Below are 24,482 nucleotides of genomic sequence, written 5' to 3'. Positions count from 1 at the left end.
TACTTGCCAGAAGCTTGGAATAGGCGACAGAAGATGGATCATTTGATGATTACCTGCTCTGTTCATTCCCTCTGAAGCATCTGGCATTGGCCACCGTTGGAAGACAGGATACTGGGCTAGATGAACCTTTGGTCTGACTCAGTATGGTCGTTCTTATGACAAACTGATGGGCTAGGAAAGCGACCACTGCAGCTGCATTCTGAATGGATATGAGCAGGGCAAGACTGCATTTGTCAAGGCCAGAGAGAGGGATGTTGCAGTAATTGAGATGCAAGATGAAATTGGAACACGAGTTTTAGTTGTGTGGTGCAGAGGAAAGGCAGTCTCTTACAGATATTATGCAGAAAGAATCAGCAAAATTTAAGCATAGCCTGGATGCAAGGACATAGAAAGAGGGCCTAGTTGAAGATGATGCCCAAGACTGGCCACCCAGGACATTACAGACCTGAGCAACGGGCAAGATGTTGGTGTTGTCCACAGTGATCTAGAAAGGAGATAGCAAGAAGAGCCTGTGGTGGAAGAGATTAAGGGGTCAGTTTTAGCCATGTTTAGATTCATCTGAAAGCTAGACATCCACAAGGAGATGTCAGAGAGGCTGACCAAGATTTTCATTTGGGCAGAACGAGACAGGTCAGTAGTAGAGAAGCAGAGTTGAAAGTTGTCAGCATAGAAATAAATGGTAGCTGAATTTGTTTGAAGATCAGATTACCCAGAGATGAGGTGTAGAGGGAGAAGAGAAGGGGACCAGGGAGAGAACCCCGAGTAAACCTTACAGAAAAATGGAGGATGGATGAGGAGGATCTACTTCAGGACACACAAAAAGAGTGGTTAGAGATAGTAGGAGAACCAAGAAAGGATAGAAACAAAGGAGGACAGGATTTCAGAAACAGCATAATGGATGGTGTCAAAGGTGGCTGACAGGTCAATGAAGAGGATGAAGTATTGGTTCTGAACTTTAGCTAGGAAGAGGTCAATAGAAACTTTGGCAAGAGTAGTGTCAGTGGAGTGCAAGCGACAGCAGCTGGACTGGAGAGGACCTAGGATGGAATTGGAGAAGACAAACTCCTCGACAGCAACTGCAGACAGCACATTAAAGAAGCTTAGAGATGAAAGGGAGAAGTGACAGTAGTTGAAGAGGCACGTGAGGTGACGAGTGGGTGTTTTTAGATGGAAGAGACTACAGAAAGCTTGTATTGTGATGGGAAAGAGCTAGGGAAGATAGAGTGGTTTAGGAGATGAGTAAGAAAGGGGATAAATAGGTGCAAAGGAGATGGGATGGAGCCACTGGGACAAGTGGAGAGTTTAGAGGAGGTGAGCAGACAAGAAACTTCCTTTGTGACAGGGAGACAGAGGAGGGAATTGTAGTGAAGGTGATGATGTACTTGTCAATTTTGTCTTGACAGAAAATCAGTGAGATCTTGTGTGGAGAAATAAGTGGAGACAGGAAGAAGGGAGGGTTTCAGGACTAAGTCAAATGTGGCAAAAAGGCAGCAGGGAGTGAAGGTATAGAATTCAACTAAACTCAGTAAGTACAAAATTTAGTAGTAGAGTTGCTTTAATTTAATTTCTGTTGTTCTCTGTATCTTATACCGTATATCTTTGGAAGTAATTTCAAAATGTTTAGTATTAAAGACCCTATGCACTATAAATCTCACCACTTCTCTCAAGCGGCATGATTTAGGCATACCAGCAAGGGAGAAATGTGAAACAGCCTGAAGTTAGGCATGTCTTGCTAAAAATAAAAAGCTGAAAATACAGCAACAGAAGTTAAACACTTACCTTTTTCTGTGTGGAGACGTTTAAAGGAGTCTGTCTTTGACAGGCTTGGGTCTGAGATCACTTTGGAGCCAAGCTTAACTGTCAAGTCTATTGATCGGTAGCCTTGAGGGAGTTTACGGTCATATAGTAGAGTCAAAAGCTGGGCAAGTGTCATTTCAGCTGGCAACGGCTGGCCTACACAATAATATAACCAGATCATTTTCCAGACAAATTTATGAAAATTATTTATGATTAGGTTACTTTATTACACCACCATAATCTTGCTCCTTCACTTATGCCACAGCTACAAAGGAGAATTTAACATCCTTGGGTCCTAACAAGCCTTTTACTTCCTGACCACTTCAGTAAAATTTGACAGTGAAGTCCGTAAATTTAAACTCATCCTGTCATTGCACAGATTCCATCAGTCTGGAATAGACTACTGGATACCCACAGACACAGCTCACTGGACAGATTAGTGCCCCAATGCTCTCCATGTATTATGGAATCACCGCTTCAGGTTCCATAATTAATACTAAGTTTTGCACTTTATTCTGTATGAAAAACAGCATATCCTCGCCCAGTTACAGCACTTGTTCTGAATAAAGAATGAATTTTATGAGAATTTACCATTAATTAGATGGTTAAAATTTTAAAATGAGTCCCTTAAGAAATTTAGCATACATAATGCCAGACCTTGTGTCCTGAATTATTTTAACAGAATAATACAGACTAAAACTGCAAAGCAACAGGATTCTTAGGAGCAATTGCTCGTTCAGAGATTGGTCTAGTCTTTCTAGCCAGAAACAAAAATTTTTAGAGGCCACTTCAGAGAGAAAGTTTGACCCCTTGTGTTTAGGAATTTGACATAATTTAAGGTAAGCGTTTGCGCTCTCATCTTTTCTTACTGGGAGGCAGCCAGTATAAGCCCACAATAATCTCCAGTTTTACGAATAAAAAAAGAATGGTCCTGTTGATCTTTTTCAGTGGAAAGAGGGTCTGAAGATCTCTTAAAGTAGAATTACTATGTAATTTATAAGCTGATTGCTAAAGTTGCAGAAAGGTACAAGGCATAAACATCTAATCTCTGTGCAACTGAGAACTCCTTTCCCCTGCCAGATGTAAAATCCCATGAGCAGACATACTAAGTGGAGACTGGTAATGGGACCACCGGGGTGAGCGTAACCAGATTGACTGAGATAGGTAACCAAATTGATAGCTTTGATTGTTACTAAGAAATTTACTCCACGAATCTCACAGAGAAGAAGCACTGTATTTGATTACATGCCCCATATATCTTACACGTTTTTTCAAGCAGGTAGTTGTCTTGTGTCAAAGCTGCTTCCACTTAAGAAGCAAGCTTTCTTTCAATGGCTTAAATTGTTTCTCCACAGGCTGCCAGGGGACCCAATGCATCTCCTTAAAGAGTAAATGAAAGGTCTCTGCTCCCTTAGACAAGAGATACGCCGCAAAATGAAGTGACAGAAAACCAAGCTTGCTGCATCTGCGAGACAGAGGCAAAGCCCTGGACTTGTAGGGCAGGTTCTGACCATACAGACAAGTCGCCATCTGGGTACCAAAAATTTAGCCAGTAAGCTGCCTCAAGTAGCAGCTGTGGGTGTAGTTGCTCAACAGTCCACTTCTGGCTGACAAACTGTCTGTGCATGAAAATATGTATTCAGTTTACTGGTAATAAAATTCTCAGGTTTTAAAAATAAGGAAGCATGGTCAAATGGTTAGAGAGGTAGCCTGGGACTTGGAGACCTGGATCCCTGCTTTGCCACAGGCTTCCTTTGTGTGGCCTTGAGCAAGTCACTTGTCCCTCTGTTCCCCAAGTCCTTTTCAAGGCAGTGCTTTCCAGAATACACCTCTAATCCTGTCAGTATCACATTTTTTCCTAGTGGGATGACCTGGCATTTGGCTGTATTAACATGCATGTTTGAATAAACCCAGTTTATCAAGCAATCCAGATCGCTTTGCCTAAATATTTTAGCATTGACTGTAACTCTGGATATTCTTGTTTGACCTCAATACCTAATCCCACTTTGAATCTTGACCTCAGCAACATCCCATGCAAGGTTCCAGTCTAATTACAAATTGTGTAAAAAAGTATTTTATTTTACCTGTTGTGAATTTGCCACCTTTCAATTTAAGTGAACATCCCCCGACCACCCTCATTCTTGTTTTAGATGGGGAGAACAGACGCTCTTCTCGAAACCATTTATAACTCTATATATTATCACAGCCCCTCTTACTTGTCTCCTTACCTAAGATAAATAATCTCTTTTCAATCTCTCTTCATATTAGAGTTTTCTGTACCTCTAATGATTCTCATTACTCTTCTCTGAACCCTTCATTCTGCAATAAGGTGACCTGTCATCTTAATTAATTTACCACTCCACCAGTCAGAGTCATCTACAAACATTCAAAATATTGAATAGCACATGGCTGCTTTACATATTTTTCATATGAAAATTTGGATAAGACATGCTATTTTAGGAAGCATAAATATTGTGGCATTCACTCAAGGACACAGATACTGGCAAATGAACTTCTCTAAAGCCCTAAAAGTTGCTATCCACTTGAATTTATCCTTCAGAGGCCAAAAACAGTGAGGAAGTTTACAAAAACTCTTGTTGCTGGGCTGCAGGGGAATCTTTTTTTAATTAAATTTGCCACTTTAAGAGCTAGAGAATGATTTTCAAGGGAAGCCAGCATGTTCATACCTCAGTCTTTACAGCCAAGCTTCATAGACACATGAGCTGCTAGAGCCTCACTTTCATTTGAAAGGCAAATCAGTGATAAAATGGTTATAACCCTGCAGTAGGTAGAGGTGAAAAAAGGAATGCAGATATCCATCAGCATTATACTTACTATTTAATATTGCATGTGTACATCATGGTTTGTTTGTTTTTTTTAACTGAAAGGAAAGTTAATTATTTCAACAATTTAAAAACAGTTCTTGAAGTTACCTGGTAGAAGTTTATGGTATAGATGAAAAACTGGAACACTAATGGTCTTGCTGGAAGATTCCCCTCCTGAGGAAGAGCTACCTACTTTATCTGCCATCATTCTGCCTCGTCTTGACGGTGGACGAGGAGGAGTCGATGAAACAGCTCTTTTTGACTGAGATTTCAAACCTAGTAAAAGAAATGAAATGTTCAAAGTAATTTTGGTTTCAAAAACCTCTCCAATTAACTCTTTAATGCAAGACATTCTCATTACTAGCAGTGCTAATAGTGGGAATGATTGCTTACTTCCTCTGTGCAGAAAAGTTATGCTAGAATTGCATATACTCCTCTACCCCAATATCACGCGGCCCTCGGGAGCCAAAAAATCTTACCGCGTTATAGATGAAACCGCGTTATATCAAACTTGCTTTGGCCTCGAGCATTTCCATTATTAATAATCACTTCCTGCCCCCTGACTGATCCCTCAGACCTCCCGACCCATCCAACCCCTCCCCACCCCCACCCCCTGTCCCCTATCCACACCCCCGCCCCCTGACAGGCCCCCCAGGACTCCCACGCCCTATCCAACGCCCCCGTTCCCCGTCCCCTAACCGCCCTGCCCCGGAACCTCTGAACAATCCAACCCCCCCCGCTCCCTGACTGCCCCCCTTTCCCCCGAGACCCTCTGCCCCTTATCCAACCCCTCGGCCCCGGCCTGGCACCCTTAACACGATGCTAAGGGCAGCGTGTCGGAGCCAGACACTGACGCGCTGATCCGCCGAAGCATGCAGCCCCACCCCCCAGAGCGCTGCTTTACCACGTTATATCCGAATTCATGTTATATCGGTTCGCGTTATATTGGGATAGAGGTGTAGGTATTTGAGATTTACGTATTTGGATTTAGAGCTGCTATTCTATAAAAGTTCTGAGGCACCTTTGATTTAATTACCAGGCTATCCATCCCCCTGAGCCAAAAAACAGAAGATATAATCACCATTTAAAATACGAAGCCAAATTGCATTATCCTAACATCACCGACAAACACCAGCTCTTATCGTTTCATTCCTACCCTTAAAGCCTGAATAAAGAGAATGGTCTAGCAGCATGCTCTGCTGTAAAAATATTCAGGTTACGTCAAATCAAAAGTGAATGGGAAAAATGTGAGGCAGCTTACAAAATATCTTGCTGTTGGGCTGGAAGGGAAACTTTTCTTAAAGTTTAAGGGCTAGAGAATGAACTTCAAGGGAAGTCAGTACACCCGTGCTGCAGTCTAGCTGCAAGATTTATAGATACATGGGCTGCTGTGAAGTTTCACTTTCAGCTGACACGGTGGATCAGTAATTCCTAACTTGAGGGTCCCACTTTACAGAACAGCCTGCCAGTAACTCCCTCTCTTTCACAGTGACAACCACATAACATCTTACTTAGTATTTATTTTGATTTCTAAAATTATACAAAACGGGTGCCTGTATCACATTTTTAATAGCGCTGGAAACCAGTCAAGAAGGACATGGGACCAAAGCGCAGTTTATGACACACAGTATTAACAACTTTAGTACCCCAGTTAATGACAAACGTCTGAATTCAAGCAAATACCACACAGCTTTTGTGCCCTCCTGATATTGCCCTGCATCCAGAGACACTTTAGTGACACTACCTGATTTTATCAGCAAGGAATATGAAACTTCTACTCAATAGCAGGGAATAATATCAGACAACATATAAAGACATCTCAGATTAACCAGGCTGTCCAGTACGCTAACAAAGTCTGCTGACAGATTTAGACAAAAATTTTTGCTTTCTGCACAGCCATTGTAAAAGGTTCCAAGAAATTCCTAACACAAATGATCCGATTCGGCATGCAGCTTCTGTCACTGGCACATGGTCTTCCTACCACTTCAGTTGTCATAGGTTATCAGGAGACCATTGTTGATCCAGGGGGACAAAGCTACAGAACAAGACACTTTGGAGCCACTTCACTGGTAGCAAGAGATTATCAAGTCCTACCATCCACATTACAACTACAGTGGTCTGTCAGAGAAACAATATTCTCTCTTGGAGCCCTCTGGAAATGCTCAGGTTCTGTGAACCTCAGAGGGCAGACCATCAAAACAGGTCCCTTGACCAAACCTCAAATCATAGCAGACAATCATTAGCCCACGACATGCGTAAAATAGCCTTCTATCCCCCACGCCAATCCCAGCAAAACACTAGATAAGAATGTGTCCAACTATGAATTCGGTCATGTAAAACAGTCCCATGGTTTATCACAGTGGCCATGAAATCCTGAGAGTTCTCCGAAAAATCAAAATATGGAAAAAAGAAAAGGAGTACTTGTGGCACCTTAGAGACTAACCAATTTATTTGAGCATAAGCTTTCGTGAGCTCCAGCCCACTTCATCGGATGCATACTGTGGAAAGTGTAGAAGATGTTTGTTTTTATACACACAAATCATGAAAAAATGGGTGTTTATCACTACAAAAGGTTTTCTCTCCTACCCACCCCACTCTCCTGCTGGTAATAGCTTATGTAAAGTGATCACTCTCCTTACAATGTGTATGATAATCAAGGTGATGTGTATGATAATCAAGGTGGGCCATTTCCAGCACAAAGGAGAGTGATCACTTTACATAAGCTATTACCAGCAGGAGAGTGGGGTGGGGGGAGAGAAAACCTTTTGTAGTGATAAACACCCATTTTTTCATTTGTGTGTATAAAAACAAACATCTTCTACACTTTCCACAGTATGCATCTGATGAAGCGAGCTGTAGCTCACGAAAGCTTATGCTCAGATAAATTGGTTAGTCTCTAAGGTGCCACAAGTACTCCTTTTCTTTTTGCGAATATAGACTAACACAGCTGTTACTCTGAAACCTGTCAAAATATGGAAGGCATCAAGAACTATGATCATCACCGACTCTAACAGCATTCCAGTTGTGAAATTTAACAGTTAGTGCAGGAGGTTCAGCAGTGCAGCAGGGTGACATGGATGCTAACACCAGCTGCATCTTAACTCCACGCTGGGACTTGTATACAAGATGCACATACACTATTCAATCCAATTTTGTGATGGAAAACCTGCCCTTAATGTTGGATGCAAATAGCACAGATTATTGACCATCTGCATGCTGCTAAAATATTTTTATACATGGGATTCACTGTATACACAAGAACCCAGTTTCACAAGGTTGTGGAGACAGCTTCGAAGAAGTGGAGTGAGTGTAATCTCATTAGTATTATCTTCTTGAGCGTGTGAATTGATCTATTTAGTAGTAGCAAATTCTGAAATGTACACATCATCTGGTTTATTGAAGCAAAACGTGGGAAGAACATACAATAATGAACAGAGAAACAGAGGTACTCTATTGATTGAATTTATTTACATGTTTACTTAATTCTACAAAACGTTTCTTTAAAAAGTTATCTGAAGCTGCAACAGTTTCAAGTTTCCACCAGAGTCCTACAGATTCTGAGGACTTTGTAGCAGAACTGCAGCCTAGCTTGCCGTAAAGAACACCGGACCTTGCATATACTTACACAACAAGCTGCAGTTTAAATAACTTTTCATGTACACAGTATTTAAAGGTGCATTTGTGTATCTATTGTAGTGTCTGAGAAATAGTGTGTCCATGTAAGAATAAGTTACTTACCCTGAACAAAAACTAGTTTTCTTCAAGATTTGTAGTCCCTATCTGTATTTCATTGTGGGGTATACATGCACCCCAGGAGCCTCAGAGAGGAAGATTTTTGCTTGTTGGTCCTTGCCTCTGCCCTTCTCCTCCTCATGCTCTGAACCAAGCATATAAGGGATCATGTGAATTGACTGCCTCTCCAGTTCCTTCTTTACTGTAAACCATACATCAGGATCCGGAACAGAGGGAAAGGAGGGCAGGTAGTGGAATACATATAGGGACCACACATCAAGAACTCCAGTTAATATACAAGCTAAGTAACTTCTCTTTCTTCAAGTGATGGTCCCTATGGGTATTCCACTGAGTGTGGATGACAAGCAGTATTCATTGAAAAGTCGGGTGTGACGACCTCTGTGGTACTGATGACTGGGAGGCTGCAGTGCTGAAAAGATGCGTCAGCTACAGAATCTTGCACTAGGGTGCAATGTCTTGTGAAGGTATGGATCGAACTCCATCTTGCTGCTTTACAGATTTCAGTATGAGCAACATGTTGAGGAAAGACTACTAAAGCATTCTTGGCCATAGTTGAGTGGGCTCTCACACCTTGTGAAGGAGTATGCCAACTCCTAACACAGCAGAATGCAGTGTGTCATACACTTCAAAAATCTCTGGGAAGAGATAGCTTCCCCTCTCATTCATTCAGCAACAGATATTTTAAAAAAGTTTAAGTGATTTCCTAAAAGATTTTGTCCTTTGCAGGTAAAATGCCAAAGCTCGACAGACACTGAGAGGATGAAGTCTCTTGTCCTCACGGGAGACGTGTGGTTTTGGGAAGAAGACAGGTATGCGAATTGTTTGATTCAGACGGAAATCTGAAATTACTCTAGAGTAAATTTGGGGTGAAGTCTTAAAAGAAATTTTGTCCTCATAGAAGATAGTGTATGATGTATCAGTTATAGGGGCCGCTACCTCACTTACCTATCTAACTGAGGTGATGGTAACCAGAAAGGGAACCTTCATCGATAGAAAGTTAAACAGCATGAGGCCAGAGGTCTGCTTGGAGACTTTGTTAATGCTGAGAGGACCAGACTGAGGCCCCATGGTAGAGCAGACTTTGTCACAGGAGGGAAGTTTCTGATTAGACCTTTCAGAAATTATTACAGTCACAGGGTGGATGAAGATGGAATGGTTGTAAATCGAAGAATGACAGGCTGTGACAGTTGCTAAGTGTAACCATAAGGAGCTAAGGGAAAGCCCTGAAGTCTTCAAGGAAATATACTCTAACATAGTGGGGAAATCAGAACCATCTGGGGTTATCAGATGATGTTGACACCCGACAAAATATTTTCCACTTAGTTATGTAGCATTTTCTAGTAGACTCTTTCCTCCTAATGTTAAGGGTTTGAACCACTTCCAAACATGTCCTTTCTAGGTTCGATGCTCATCAAAATATTAGGCTGTCAGATGAAAAGAAATTGGATTAGGATGCCTGATCTTGCCCCATCCTTGGTCAATAGGTTAGGGAAGGACTCGATATAATGATGTATAGGAGTGCTGACATCTGAAGAATAATGGGCCCCAGAATTGCCTGGTCCACCTGAAAGAAGCCAGGAGAACCACCACTTCCCCAGAATCTGAGGTGATAATGGAATGGAAGATGTACATTAAGTGCCCTGACCAATGGATTAAAAGTGCACCTCCTCTGGAGCCCTGACCCTGAGCCCTCCTGGAACTGTACCTCATCTATTTCATGCTCTTGGGACACAAACAGGGCCTCAAATGGAGACTCACTCACCCTCTCCCCTCCCGCCCCAGCCCATCAACAAAACCTGCTCTGAACCACTGAATTGTGAAATTCCCATTCGTTGTCCTTGGAGAAGTACCTGCTGAGGCTGTCTGCTAGTGTATTGTGTATCTGCTGGAGGTGTACTGCTGATAGAGTAATCTGGCATCAAATACACCAGTTCCACAGATTGATAGCTTCTATGCAAAGAGGGATGGATCTTGCTCCCCATCCTTGACGTAGAAAACTGTCAATATGCTGTTCATCATCACTTTAGTGTTGGGATTGTATAAATGGTAGGAACTGCTTGCAGGCCTTGTGGACAGCTTGTAATTCAAGGAGGTTTATGTGCATCCTGGATTCTTGGGGAGTCCATGTCCCCCCTTGAGCTGTATGCTCTTTCAGATGGTTGTCCCAGCTTAGCAAGGAGGCATCCATGAACAAAATTCTCTTGGGTGGGGAAGGAGTGAAGGGGACCCCCCCACACACATACAGTAACTCCTCACTTAACATCGTCCTGGTTAATGTTGTTTTGTCGCTGATCAATTAGAGAACATGCTTGTATAAAGTTGTGCAATGCTCCCTTATAACGTTTGGCAGCCACCTGCTTTGTCCACTGCTTGCAGGAAGAGCAGCCCGTTGGAGCTAGGAACTAGGGTGGACCGGCAGCCCTGCAACAGCTCCCCTAAGTTCCTTGTGTGGTAGCTGCCCAGCAGGCTATCAACTGCCAGACAGTTCAGCTGTCCCTCCCCTGACTGCCTTGGAGCTGCTCCTGGGAGCCTCCTGCTCGCCGGGGGGTAGGTGGGGGGAGGAGGGGTGCTAACGTCAGGGTATCACCCTTCCCCCTTCTCCTGTACCCCATCTTCCCAGAGTAGGGGGACACACGACAGGACTCAAGACGGAGGGAGTTTGCTGGCAGCAGCTGCTGTCTCAACTTGCTGATCTACTTAAAAAGGCAGCGTACTTAGAGTGGGGTCAGCTACTTAAACGGGCAATGCACATCTCTCCCTCTGCCATGCTGCGTCTCCTCCCTCCATTCCTGCTGCCTTGTAGAGTGTGAGGCTACATTAACAACGTGTTAACCCTTGAGGTCTCAGCCGAGTGCTGGTTCATCACTTAGCAGTAAGGCATTCCCTGGGAAATATCCCACTCTCTTCCACCCTTTGACTCCACCACCTCAACCAAGCTTCACAATCATCATTGCTGTGTTTAAAGTAGCATTTTTCAGGAAAATAACTACAAAGTTAAGCGAGGAGTTACTGTACTCTCTGCTCTTCCACCAAGCTCTCCTACTCTCTGGGAGGGAGCAAGACTAATTTATCCATATTATCTTTGCTTGACTCCACCACCTCAACCAAGCTTCACAATCATCATTGCTGTGTTTAAAGTAGCATTTTTCAGGAAAATAACTACAAAGTTAAGCGAGGAGTTACTGTACTCTCTGCTCTTCCACCAAGCTCTCCTACTCTCTGGGAGGGAGCAAGACTAATTTATCCATATTATCTTTGCTTGCCAAGTACACTGGTGGTAAGCAATGAAGGTGAAGTCTTGCAAATGGTGTCATATAGGCACTAGACGCGACATGACCTAGGAAGATGAGACATGAGCAGATCAGTGTCTGTCTGTGGTCTCAGTCTGATTTGCTTGACAAGGTTCTTTATGGACTGGAATCAGACAGAAGTGATGAATAGGGATGAGAAGTGATGAATAGGGATGTTTTGCCTGAGAGAGCAGGAGCAAGGTACAAGGGGAGGTAACAAGCAGATGTCATGAAACATGTAAGGTGGTATGTAAATTGTTTGTCTCAGTCTATAAATGTCAAGGTCCCCTTAACCCACTGTGTGGCTGAGGGGACAGCAGATACTCCCACTGCTGACTGAGCCATTCACTGCCACTGTGCACTCGTGTTAGTGTATCTGTAACCACGGAGCCAGGACACTACAACTGCATCTTGAGGACAATAAACCTAACCAATGGCCTTTGTTACCGAACCGAGCCTGTGGTCTTTCTTATGAGTAACACTGAGGTCTGCTGAATTAGCAGGCAGCATTATCTGCTAGTGCTGATAACACTGGAGCCTCAAGAACAGAAGTACTTAGCAGCTGTAACAGCTTAGCAGCCTGGACAACATTACTGTGGCAATGACATTTCAGCCTTCTACACTTAACATGTGCTAGTTGACTTTTTGGAAGACATCAGCAAAAAGTCCCATATAGAATAGTACTGTGAAGAGACTGCAAGTATGACTGGAATGTATGACGTGTTTGCACATTTCATTGATTTTGATGGGAAGACGAGTGTGTGAGAGAGATTTTGGATGATGAGTCAGGAGGGAGAAAGATTTTGTGGATGAGGAGATGGTATATGTGTATTTTTGTGAGGGGAGATGAATGTGTGTGTGTGCGCATGTGTCGAAAGAAGAAGATAGGTACAAGTACAGAAATTTTAGAAGCAGGGAACACGAGAGAAGAAAGATTGTAAATTTGGGGAAGAGGAAGATAACCCAACACAGGAGAAGAAAGATGAAAAAGAAGGAGAGTACATAACATAGTAACTACTATTTAAGAGAAAAATTGAGAAAGACAAAGAGATAGATACAGAATAGTGAAAAGGAAGAGAGAAGAACACACAACTATGATAAAGAAAATTTTTAAAAGGTTTCACTTAATAGGAAGGATGAATTAAAATGATGCAATAAAGAACCAGACTTTTAAAGTCTATTTAAAAAAGGGACGGGAGATATAACATGGTGCTTGTGAGATCAGAAATGTGCTTAGGGTCAGCCCTGGCTGGCTATGCTGCCTCTCTCATAATTTTAACTTTTTAAATGTTGACCAAAACGTGTTAGGTTTTCTTGTCCACTGGTACATATGAAAGCCCGGGTTTTTGATTTTGAAAATATAGTAACACTAAGTATTAGTCACACCCATCTGTTCCTCCATCCCCACTACCTCTCCCACTGAAGCTGTTGCACTTTGTAGTCAGCTGAGTTGCAATAAACATATTTTGAGTCGTGAAACAGTGGCCCAGTTCAGCATTTTAAACACAATTTAAGAGGTTCATCTATACCTTGAAGTCCTGATAGGGGAGACAGTTTGAGAAATACCGGTTACAAAAATCAAAAGAAACCAGTGTCCCTCCCTGAGCTCATTTTCACGCCCAGGTGAAACTATGGTAGATCAGTCATCTTCAAAAGATGGTCAGCTGAAGTGTTAAGAAAATTCCATGAGATCCTTAGAAGTTCAGTCCTCAGCTCTTAAACAGCAGAACTTCAGAGCAAGATACTGCAATACCTCCTGCAGCCACCTGTTCAACTTTAAATCCCTTCTACCACTGCCAACTTCTCATGTTCCAGCTACAGAGTGTACACTCCATTCCAATTTTGCAAGAGATAAGCTTACATGACAGATTTTAGAAGGATATGAATGAGTTTTCAGAAGGTCTAGGATTTTGGAAAAATCCTCTATCTTCATGTGGAATAAAGAGTATTGGTTTTATATATACATATCTCCATCATGACACCTTTTGCCACTACAGTGCCATTTGTATTTACCATGCAAATGGTGTAAATGAAGGATCTGGGTTTAGGTGATCTTTATAAATACAACAGCTATGTGTTTTTGGACACATGCAGGAGAAACATGAACTTTTACAAATAGGACTCTTTACCACAGCATAACTCATTAGCAGTCGGAGTTGTACCAGGACCCATCCCTTGTTGCTAAAGGTCAGTAAGGTTAATTAAGGAATATCATTGTCAAACATTTTCAGTAGTACACCTTTGGTAATAACAATGGTGGGTTTATATGAGCTGACATAATTATTCTCATTTTATGTTCAGAGGGATTGATTTTACAAAACAAGTGAAAGGGGGGGAGAAAACCAAACCATACATACCAGAGGCAACAACAACACTGTAATTGTCCTGAAATCCATTTTCTGCTTTAACTTTTTCCTTCTCTTCGTAGTTCTTTTTTTCTTTATCTTCTTTCTGTTCATTAATTAGTTTAGCTGTGATACTTGGTGTATCTGCAAGAGAAAAAAAGTACGCACATATTTTATAGGTATTAATATGTCATGCTAATTTAATTACTACTTTATAATTTCTCACCCACTCACCAGATATTCATTTGGTCTCACTCAATTACCTTGCTGGCTTGGAGCCTTGAGTTCCATTCTAACTTCCATAATTATGTTAAGCTTCTTTAATAACAAAAGACCAGGCACTGACAGAGTACTGACAAGACGTCTTGCAACTAATTTCCTTGGACCATTTAAAGAAACAATACTTTGAAAACCCAGGCAGAAGTTCAAGTATTTAGTTGTTTGTATTCGGGTGATATAATTAGCAGAGTTAGAAAATATCACTGCTACCAACAGAAAAGAGGAGATTAAACAAAGAGAAATTACTATGTTTAATTGTTGACAACTGTAGATTTAGATGATTAAGACAAAATACTTGAACTTGGATATCGTGTTGTGCACTTCAGCTGCTAAGTACTCATTGTTTCCATTGAAGGCAACAGAAGCTGCTAGCACCCAGAACCTCTGAAAAATCAGACCACTTATTTTAGGTGCAGAACATTAGATATCCGTATTAATCTACTAATAGCAGTAATTAAACAATTGTTGTCATTTTTCCTCTTGGTTGCAGTGGATGATCTCACATTGGTAATGGATGTCATAGTGCATAAATGGCCAAATAGACTCCTTGTCTCTTCTTCCGATTGGGAAGGTGATCGAGAAAATATCAAAAGGGACCACATGTGATCATCCTCATCTCCCACTAGCCAAAGGAAACATGGGCCTAGGACTTAGGTGAGCAAGGAATCGCCACGTACTTACTGCAAGGACCCCTTTTATACCACAACCCAGATCATATACAGTTAAGGCACTGAAAGAGAAACAGTTTGCCTGGGGTTCTTCTCCAGACTAATGAAGCATTTTCCTTGCTTGAAGATACAAATTGGTCGATGACACCTACTCTTCCATCTGAACCAAATTCCACTTTTGATATGGAGAGAATTACAAGACCCCTGAAATGCAGAAAATCCCAGCTATTCTACAGCTCCTCCAGCATGACAGGGAGCTGGGTCTCCATCCCATTACTAACACTGGGCAAATTGTGGACACCAGCTGCATTTTATAAATCAGGATCCTTAGGTTCTCTGAATGTGCATCATTGGGTTTCTCAGAGCCAACAGGCATATTAGAAACCCCATCTGGGAGGTGTACTTGTAAAGCAAAATTTGAGACTGACTTATGTTGGTATATTCTAGGATGCACTTATATTGGGTCAGTATTATAATCCTCCTAGTTGCTGGTGTTTTAAGTGTTGAGCTGAATGTCATTTCAATCACTTAACGAGAAGGGAGTGATCAGCTGCACACACTGATTATTTTAGCAGATGCTGCTTCCCTATCTGCAGACGCTGCCAGAAGTAGACTGAGTCACTCTGAAATGGCCCAGTCCCCTCCTTTTCCAGAGAGATCCCACTGCCTCTGGCATCATAATCAATACTCTTCACAATTATGACGACTTTTGACTACTTGAAATATGAATAACCATATAGTTACTGCTAATTAGCTCCACTGTATATATAATGGTATGGTTTTACCCTTCTACAAAAACTATTCCCCTCCCCTTCAGTTCAGATGGAAGGACTCTTAAAACTGGCAGGCCAAACAACATATTTCTTACCTTCCCTTTGGTCTAAATGGGATAGAAGAATTAATTTAAAAGGCAAATGCAAAGAGAAAGAATTGAGCTCCTGCCATTTTTAACCTCTCTGTGATGCATAAAGGTAACCAAAGAGGTATTGGATATCATTATTAAAAACAAACACACACATGCTTCTGCTTCTTTATCATTAGATATTTAAACCTTGTCTACCCCAGTGTGCTAAAATACATGGTAAATAGGGAAATTATGATTTCATAAGAGATGGCAATTTGAGATGAATAGGCAGCAGGTTTAAAACAAACAAACGGAAGTACTTCTTCACACAACACATAAGCAAAGTTCAAATGTTCCGTAGGATGCATTGCATTTTTAATCACAAAGCTCCAGTGAACAAGACATTTGATTTACTGAAATTTGTCTGGTAATAGAAGTGTCACATACCAGTAATTTCATGTATTTTTCCTCCATTTATTTTAAACTGCTATACTCTGATGAAAGATGTTACATTAGTGCAATATGTTACTGGTCATCAGTATGTAAAAAGACTTTGGAAAAAATCAATTATGAAACAGTGTCAGTGCAGCACTGGCTGATCACAGAAACTGAGAAGACCAGATTCTCAGCAGATGTAAACAAGTATAGCCCCTCTGAAATGCACAAAGGCAATATAGCTACACCAGAGGATCTGACACAAAAAGTTAGAAAATATAGATGTTCCCAGAGATATTTTAACGGAGACACTCTTATATACTGTCAAAATTACAGCTAAGTATTTGCAAATTCATACAATGAGTATATATGAAAATATGTATTTGGTATGGACTCACTTATGTGCAATGTGGCACAGTTGCAACTGTTGTAGCAACTATAACTTTGAATTTCCTTTGACTCCTCTAAAATGTCGACCACAGTTTAGCAATACAGACAACCTACTAAAGATTTTGTTTTTAAAACACTGTGGTGAACTTTGTATTGTGAACGCTAACCTTAATTTCCTGAGCAAGGTCATTGAGTCTTTATTAAAGTTGCACTTCTCCAAAATGTTGAACTGGTCCTGGCAGTTAAATGGATATTTAATACAGAAAAGACTAATAGTCTGACTGAAAATCTTGGATTTTTGGATAAAATAAATGCCTCAGTCATGACCATCTTGTTTGTTTTTGTTTTTCAACGTTACTCATAACTTTCAAAATTAGTTCTCAATTTCCATTTTATAGATAGAGTATTATTTATATTGCAGGTAAATATGCATGAGCGTAAATTAGATTGAAAAGGACAGTGTAAACACTCAATGTGGACATCAGTTCTGTGATCTTTAACTTGCAATAAACGTTAGGCAAATGATCTATGTAAGGAATTATTTTTAATTGAGCATAGACAGTTAAAGGGAACTTTGAATACTGAACTCAAATATTCTAAGTTTTTGGAAGTATCTCAGGAGAAAATTTGAAAATATTTTAAATATTGAGAGACTTTAAGCATAGTATTACATTTTGTGGCCTGGCAGTTCAAGATGAACTGTTAAGTATATCTAAGATTGCCTCCTCTAAATCGATTATGTAAAGTTGAAAGAACAGTATGGCCAATCTAAAACTGCAACAGTTAGAGGAAAGCCTGTGTTATATAGTCCCAAAAAAGTAAAAAAGTTTAATCTTTGATTACTGTCTATTTTGAAACTTTTTGTTACAAGTATGCAGATGTCACACATAATAGATATGTTTCTAGCAGACACAAGTTTTCCTTAACACATTCTAGAATGAAACACACAGTACTGAAACTTGCCTGACACACGGTCAAGAACCTCTGCCAATGTTGTTGAGACAGGTAAGTGAAGAGTACGGAACTTGTGTCCTGCGCCATACATTGGATGTTGGATTACATGGCTGGTAGCATTAATTCTACCTTTGTACAGCTAAAAAGAAATGAAAACCACTTACTTTCAAGTATTCAGAAATAAGGCCAACAATCATGACAAGTTGTTAAACTATATTAAGTAAAATCACAATATTAAGCCATTCACACTCCAGATCAAAAGAAAATTGTTTGAAAGTATGACAACTTGATACGATGGTAAAATTATTCAACAAAAATTAAAACAACAAAAGAAAAACAAACCTTTTTACACAAAGAAAACTGCTGCAAAAATCTATTTTTGTTTAGCACTCAGAAAAAAAATGGTTTAAGTTCAGTACAAGACCCTCTCTTGTCGTCTTCAGTGTGCACGCACGTAACGTGTTAGGTACTTTGGGCTTTAATTTCTTTTATTTCTTAAAGTAAAAGGAAATCCCCCGCCCACTCCAATAAACTTCGCCCAGATGAGGAGGTGGTTACTACTCTTGATAAATCAATAGAAAAAAAGTTGAAGATCACATACCATTTATGAGTAAACAGAAATATAGTAGGCAAAGTAATTCTAGATTTAGCAATAGGTACTTTGCTTTTATAATACAAGAACCATTAAAGTTATTTTACTATAACTGAAAATAGCACCTCTCAACCCAGATTACCTCCCCCATTTAAATTCAGTCTTATCCGATTTCTTTAGTTAAAAAATTTTAATTGCTTTTTACCCCTCCGAGCTTTCCAAAATCCTCCCTGCCCTGCACAGGAAGAAAGGTATGATTCTGTTACTTCTTGCTCATCAACAGAATTGTTTACTAAATCCCAAATGCAGGGCCAGTTTATTCCTGTGCAATCCAATCAAAAGAAGGGTCACTGGGGCAAAATTTAGTCAGAACTCATTTTTTATGAAATCTGAGAACTCTGTAGTGTTTGAAGGGTGTGTTGCTATAGAATACTTGCTGTTCTGAAGATCTACTCTTTACAGCAAATGCCATTTCTGACCAGATTACTCCACCCACCAAGTTAGAGCTAATTTACACCCTGTTCTAGATAGTTTAGGTGAAAAGATATAAACGTGCAATCCAATCTTTTAAAAGAGTCCGTATGTTGCAAATATATTTTAACTGTTCTGTGCACATCCACATTATGTTAGGATTTTTTCTTCAGATGTTTCAGATTGAGCAAAAAGAAATAACTATGGAGTCCAAGCCAAGTGCCAAGAATGACTTGAGTTTGGATAATCATTTTGTCACCATGGAAAGGCAGGATCCTGGTTCCTGTAAGGAAGCTGAGCCCTTTCCCCTTTGAGGTTTTAGGCTTCTGAAGCATGTTGATAAAAACCTTCACGATCCAATGTCTGCCATCATTCAATGGGTAACTAGTGAGGAAACACAAAGGAACATCCACAAGAGAGCCCAAATCTTACTCCAGGGATGTATGGGAGACAGAGATAGACTCCCCATCAAGGGACCTCATTAACCTCTTGAGGGCCTAAGACGTGGAAATGTTTCTCTTAGAGGTGGATGGAATAGTCTTACGAGTAAATATTTGGAGTTATCTTGATGGGTCTCAGACTGAAGACAACTGACTTGCCCATTTGGTCCTGGACATTGAGGAGAACTGACCTACCTATGCAGTTATCTCCAGAGGAATCTTGCGCAGGTTAGGATAGGTGTGTGAGAGAAGTTCCAATAAGTCATCCAGACCCTGATCCCCTTCTTGTGGGGGAACTGAGGGTTCAGGGGCTGGGGACAACTGTGGTAGAGCACCCCTTCTGTGGCTCCTGAGAGGGTGGTCCCTCTAAGAGAGGCACCATCATCACAATTTTTGCTTCCTCTTTTTATCCAGATCCACTATACTGAGTAAAGCACGGTGGGTTGGTGGGAGAACAAAGCCAAGGTGAGAAGTTTAGTAAATAGTACCATTTTGGACAAAATTATTTTTTCTTTTTAAAAATCTCCAAATTTTGCTTAAGAGAAGGAAAAAGGAAGTGGGGAACGGCTGTGAAAATTGGCTTTAAAAGCCAAAAAATAAAGGAAAGGAAGGATAACTGAGCAACTGCTCTGTTCAGCCATATAGACACAAGAGTCTGAAGAACCATACTTTGGTTTGTGGCCAAGCCCTATGGACACTGTAAAGGCATTTGAGATGCCTCTGGCATGCTAGAAGAGATGTAACAGAATGTACCACTATGGGTGATAAATAATGGTCCAGAAACACAGATGCTGAGCTGACTATAAAACCTAGCAAAATTCTGAATTGAACTGAGGTCAATTCAGATTCTCTGAATCATTTTTCAAATTTGTTTTTGTATGCTTCCAGGTCTTTGCTATTGAGACCCAAATCATATTACCACACATTGAGACAGTAGGTGCAGCCTGTTAGGTCACATTCCTTTGAAGTCTTTTTCAATAGCTTTTGCTAAGTTAGTAACTCTCTGCAGAGTCTCTTGCTGTGTAAAATGCGTGCTTTTTATGAAGGGATCAAATTTCATACGTTTGGTAGTTGGATGGAAATGTAAACACGCACTCTTCTGATGCTCCACAAAAAGTACCTTAGGAAACTTGAGCATCAGTCCTCCTTTTAAAAAAAAGTAAATAAAATGCCATGGTGACTAGGCAAGAACCTCCGAACTTCCTCAACATACCTTAGGACTGTGTTAGATGCCCCTTTCTCAACAGGTTTAACTACAGTGTTTAACATTATGTGTTAGCAGTTTCAGATGGTTGCATTTAAGAAGCTGCTCTTCTTTATTTTCGTTTTTGTTGTTCAAACTAGTAGCAAAGATGGTCTTAATTTTTCCCTTACTTCTTCACCTGTAGCATTAAGCAGTGGACTTGCAAATTTAAATCTGTCTTAATGAGTGTATCCTGGGTGCAGTGCTTCAATTGTTTCTTTAAATTGCTAATTTTGTATTATATCAAAGAGGATGTTGGCATAAAAGAAAGCTGCAACTCTAACTAGTTCAAGTCTTTTTTTGGCAAAACATTTTTCTTGTAAATAAATTCTCTTACTAAACTCTTAATGTCTATATTTTTCTTTAGAAAAATGTATGTTTTCATTACTATCTATTGGCAGTCTCAATTGCCACCACTTCCTTCAGTATCAGGCAACCAAAATTAAATTTCTACAATGACGTTTGGTAATCAATAAACATCAATCATTTATTGACCAGGAGCTTTCAATTTACTACAGTTAGAATCTGTGAGAACCAGCTAATGAATTCAATACTCAACATTGAAAATTAAGAGCTAAATAAATTCATAAGACATGTTATCAGAAAACCCTCAAGAGGTTTTAGATTCTAGTGAACAGACCCTCTAAAAGTTTGTAACTCCACTCACTTCTCTCTCTCCAGTGATAACTGATTCAACCCACAAACGTCATCCTCCAATCAACAATGATTCCACCAATTCCCCTTCCATCCCAGGCATTCTATAACTTGTGTCAGATAGGAGTAGAATTACTTGTGGCTCTTTTAAAGGTTATTTGTAAATATATCAGAGTGATATACAGCAAATTAATAATCTAGAAAAAGCCGCTTAACCCTCTCCCCACATCCACCAAAAAAGTAGTTATCACTATACTCTGCAATAAATATAATAAAGTTGTCATTTTGTTTGCAAAAAAAGCAGAATCAACTGTGAGAATGTACAAATAAATAGTGTGCAGTCAGATCGAATTGACATTCATAATGCAGATACACAAAAAACCTACTGGACATGGGGACTGAAGAAACATTGTCACTTTTTCATCCTCCAGCATCAACTGCAAAAATAACCTTCTAATAAACCCTGAAATGTTTCCAGATGTTGGGAGGTTCCCTCGTTGAGGGGATGACTGGAACAATTCACAGAGAACCTGAAAATGCAAGATTAGATAAAAATCTTAGATTATGACTGTGCACAAACGTATAAAATAAAGCTCTGCATTACTATTAATAGCGCAGCATGGCCATTAACTTTTAAGATTTGCCGCCACTTATTTTTCAAATTAGGATTTAAATGATCTCATCTTCAATTTATCACCAGAGAGAATAAATGGTTACCTATGAACAGGTAACCAACAGCAAAACAAGTTAAAAATTAATTAGGAGTAAAAAACAAAAAAGCATGAGTCATCAATATAATAATTCAAGTTTATTTTTAAGGCAATATTCTGAAAAACAAAGGCTAGTTGACAAAAATACAGAGCGGGAAAGTCAATTTTGACTAGGTGTTGCATCAAGAATGTGAAAAGTAATTTTTCTGCTTTATGAGGAATTTCGCTACACTGGGGTGATGTTCTTCTCTGAAAATGGCCTCTTCTTACTCAGTTTATCTGATCCTAGTATGCATTCACTCTTAATTTACAGATAAAAATTAAGGCTTTTTTTTTTTTTAATGTTTTCCTTCTGTTGGCACTGCAGAGCTAACAGCTAAGAGGAAGTGAACTACAGTAGATGCTTGTTTGCAGCATCACCTTGTAAGAGCAACCACTGCTTAGGATCAACATTTCCCCTGGGAACACTTTCCCTACTGTGAATTGTCAACACTCCCCATAACATCAACAGCCACTTAGGAGCAAGATAGCAAAAGGGCACCAGTATGTTGCTACTAAAAAGCATCTGCTGCAATTCCATTCTTCTCAATATGTTAACTGAATTCCAAATGCAAGGCCACATTATGCTTTCTGTTACCTGTGCAGCAATCAACTTCACTGAAAGCAATAAAGTTGCTCAACCATGTCTGTAAGCAAAGTGTTTTTATTAATGAGAGACAAAACCCACCCAGCTTTATCTTCAGATTCCAGATTAAGAGTGCACAATTTGGCAAATTTGATCTGCAAACACAGCACCAAAGTGCCATTTTTATAGTAAGTTAGCAAAACAGAAATGCACTTTAATGTAAGTGACAAAACAGAGCCCCATGCGCCATAATGAATATTGTACTAGCGGGCAGAAGAATTAATTTCTTCCATCAAACAAAGCCCAATGTGCTAATATTTCATGATGTAAAACCGTCTCTGTTAAATGGTATATTAAAGAATCAAATCTACAAATAAAAAAAATATATACTACAGAATCTACATTCACATCCCTTGATCATCCAATAAGCTATTTTTTCCTATGCAAAACTTAAGCCACGAAAGCTTAGGTTCTCAAATCTTGTACCAACTAAATTTTCACTTAAAAATAAGAAGAGTTACAGATTAAGGTTTTGCTCTTTTACCTGTGCCATCAGCCTCTGGTTATTAGGATGGCAGGAGATGCACTGTAAGAAGAATGCAACTGTTGCATTTTCAATTGCGGTCCTTTGCTGAGTGGTAAGTCCTGTTCCTGCAGTTGAAGAAAGCAAAGTAGATCTTGCACTGGTCTGTTGTGTTACCACACTGTGTCCTCCAGAAGTAGCACCAGAATGGCACAACAGAAATAAAAGTGCTGTCCACAGTGGATTGACTTCAGAACCACCCAACCAATCCTTCATGATGTGGCTGTTACCAACTTCTGTCAGAAACCTGAGTACAGGAGCAACTAGGTCTGCCGTGATGGGCATTTTATTAAAGTGCTGTGGAACATGATGTCTCCTGAGTCTATCCTGGGTAATATCCACAGATTGAGAAGTGCAGTCAGAGCTGGAAGTATGGTTAAAGCAGAAACTAGCAAGGCTTCTTACAAGGAGAGAGGGCAAACCTGAGTCCAATAATTGCTTGATAGCTTCAGGAGACTGAGATGAGGCAGCAAGGGTAGCCAAGTGAGACTCTGTTAGTGCAAGAGGTGCTTGTGCGTTTTTAGAGTCATCTGTTAAAGAAGAACTAAGGTCCTGTTTTTTGCTGTCATCCGTCATAGACAGTCTATGTTGACACTGCATTGGAGGAGGGGTAATACCCATCCAGCCCATGAGTAAGGAAAAATAATTCGGGTGGATGTGGCACATTGAGCAAAGCAAACTGTCAACTGCTTTCTTCAAAACCATGTTGCAGGGAAGAGACATAGACCAGTTAAAGAGTGACCTAGAGGAGAAGGGGAAAAAAGAAAAGAAAAAAAGTCACACCAAAACAAAAATTTGTCACTCATTTTCCCTTTTACCTTGTTAGTCAAAAGTTCATAAAAATGCTTTCCAAAGATATTATAAATGAGTTTAATTATGATACAATATTCAGAGGTTTGTAGAACTTTTTTTTAATTAACACAAATATCTGAGAATATTAGCCTACTTGAGATCACAGCATAATCTGGACACTGCATAAAAATAACTATATTTGAATTTATTTCATTAGGATATATTTAATACCGCTATTATCTAGTAGATTGAAGACGAGGTCTGTAAATCAAGAGACCCTGGTCATACAACTGTACCATTTACTTCATGCAACCTTGAACAAACTGTGACCTCAATAACTCAACGTGTAAAGATGGGGATAAGGTAACCCACCTTTGTGAAGAACTTTGCAATTAAGCGGTTTAAACATCCCAAAGTATTTTAGTAAGTTTCCAGGGCATTTTATAACTTTCTCTATTCAAGCAGCATCTAAACAACTTCTACGATAGAAGAATGAAAAATAGCGTAACGTAGACTTAGCGTAATGAAGTTCTTCTATGTACCCCTACTCTCAGTGCTCTTCTGAAGAAAATTACAACTGAAGATAGGGTACAATTTAATAAAATTAAACCTATGTAATTGCTCGGCTTAGGCGTGGTTGAATCAGATTTCTCTGAAGTGGACTTAGAGGATGACGTGCTCTTACGTTTATGAGAGTGCTCCACATCATCCCAACAAGACCCTGATTTTGGATCTGTGGGAGTAGATTCCCTTGCTCCTAAACCGGACTTTGTGGCAGGAGGCACACTCTTT

The 24,482-nt window shown here is 40.1% G+C and overlaps 1 protein-coding gene across 1 annotated transcript in view; it reads right to left on the bottom strand.

Annotated features, from left to right (window-relative positions):
• The window catches only part of BIRC6 (baculoviral IAP repeat containing 6), a 320,172-nt gene that overhangs the window by 116,687 nt on the left and 179,003 nt on the right, over positions 1-24,482 (bottom strand). The window contains 6 exon segments of the mRNA XM_073338417.2: positions 1,780-1,953; positions 4,731-4,898; positions 14,023-14,154; positions 17,590-17,719; positions 21,367-21,510; positions 22,860-23,640. Coding sequence (XP_073194518.1) covers positions 1,780-1,953; positions 4,731-4,898; positions 14,023-14,154; positions 17,590-17,719; positions 21,367-21,510; positions 22,860-23,640 — 1,529 coding nt within the window.

The sequence above is a fragment of the Lepidochelys kempii genome, chromosome 3, assembly GCF_965140285.1.
Source record: "Lepidochelys kempii isolate rLepKem1 chromosome 3, rLepKem1.hap1, whole genome shotgun sequence".
Taxonomy (NCBI): domain Eukaryota; kingdom Metazoa; phylum Chordata; order Testudines; family Cheloniidae; genus Lepidochelys; species Lepidochelys kempii.
Note: the sequence above shows the minus strand (reverse complement) of the source record. Positions and strands in the feature narration are given on the sequence as shown.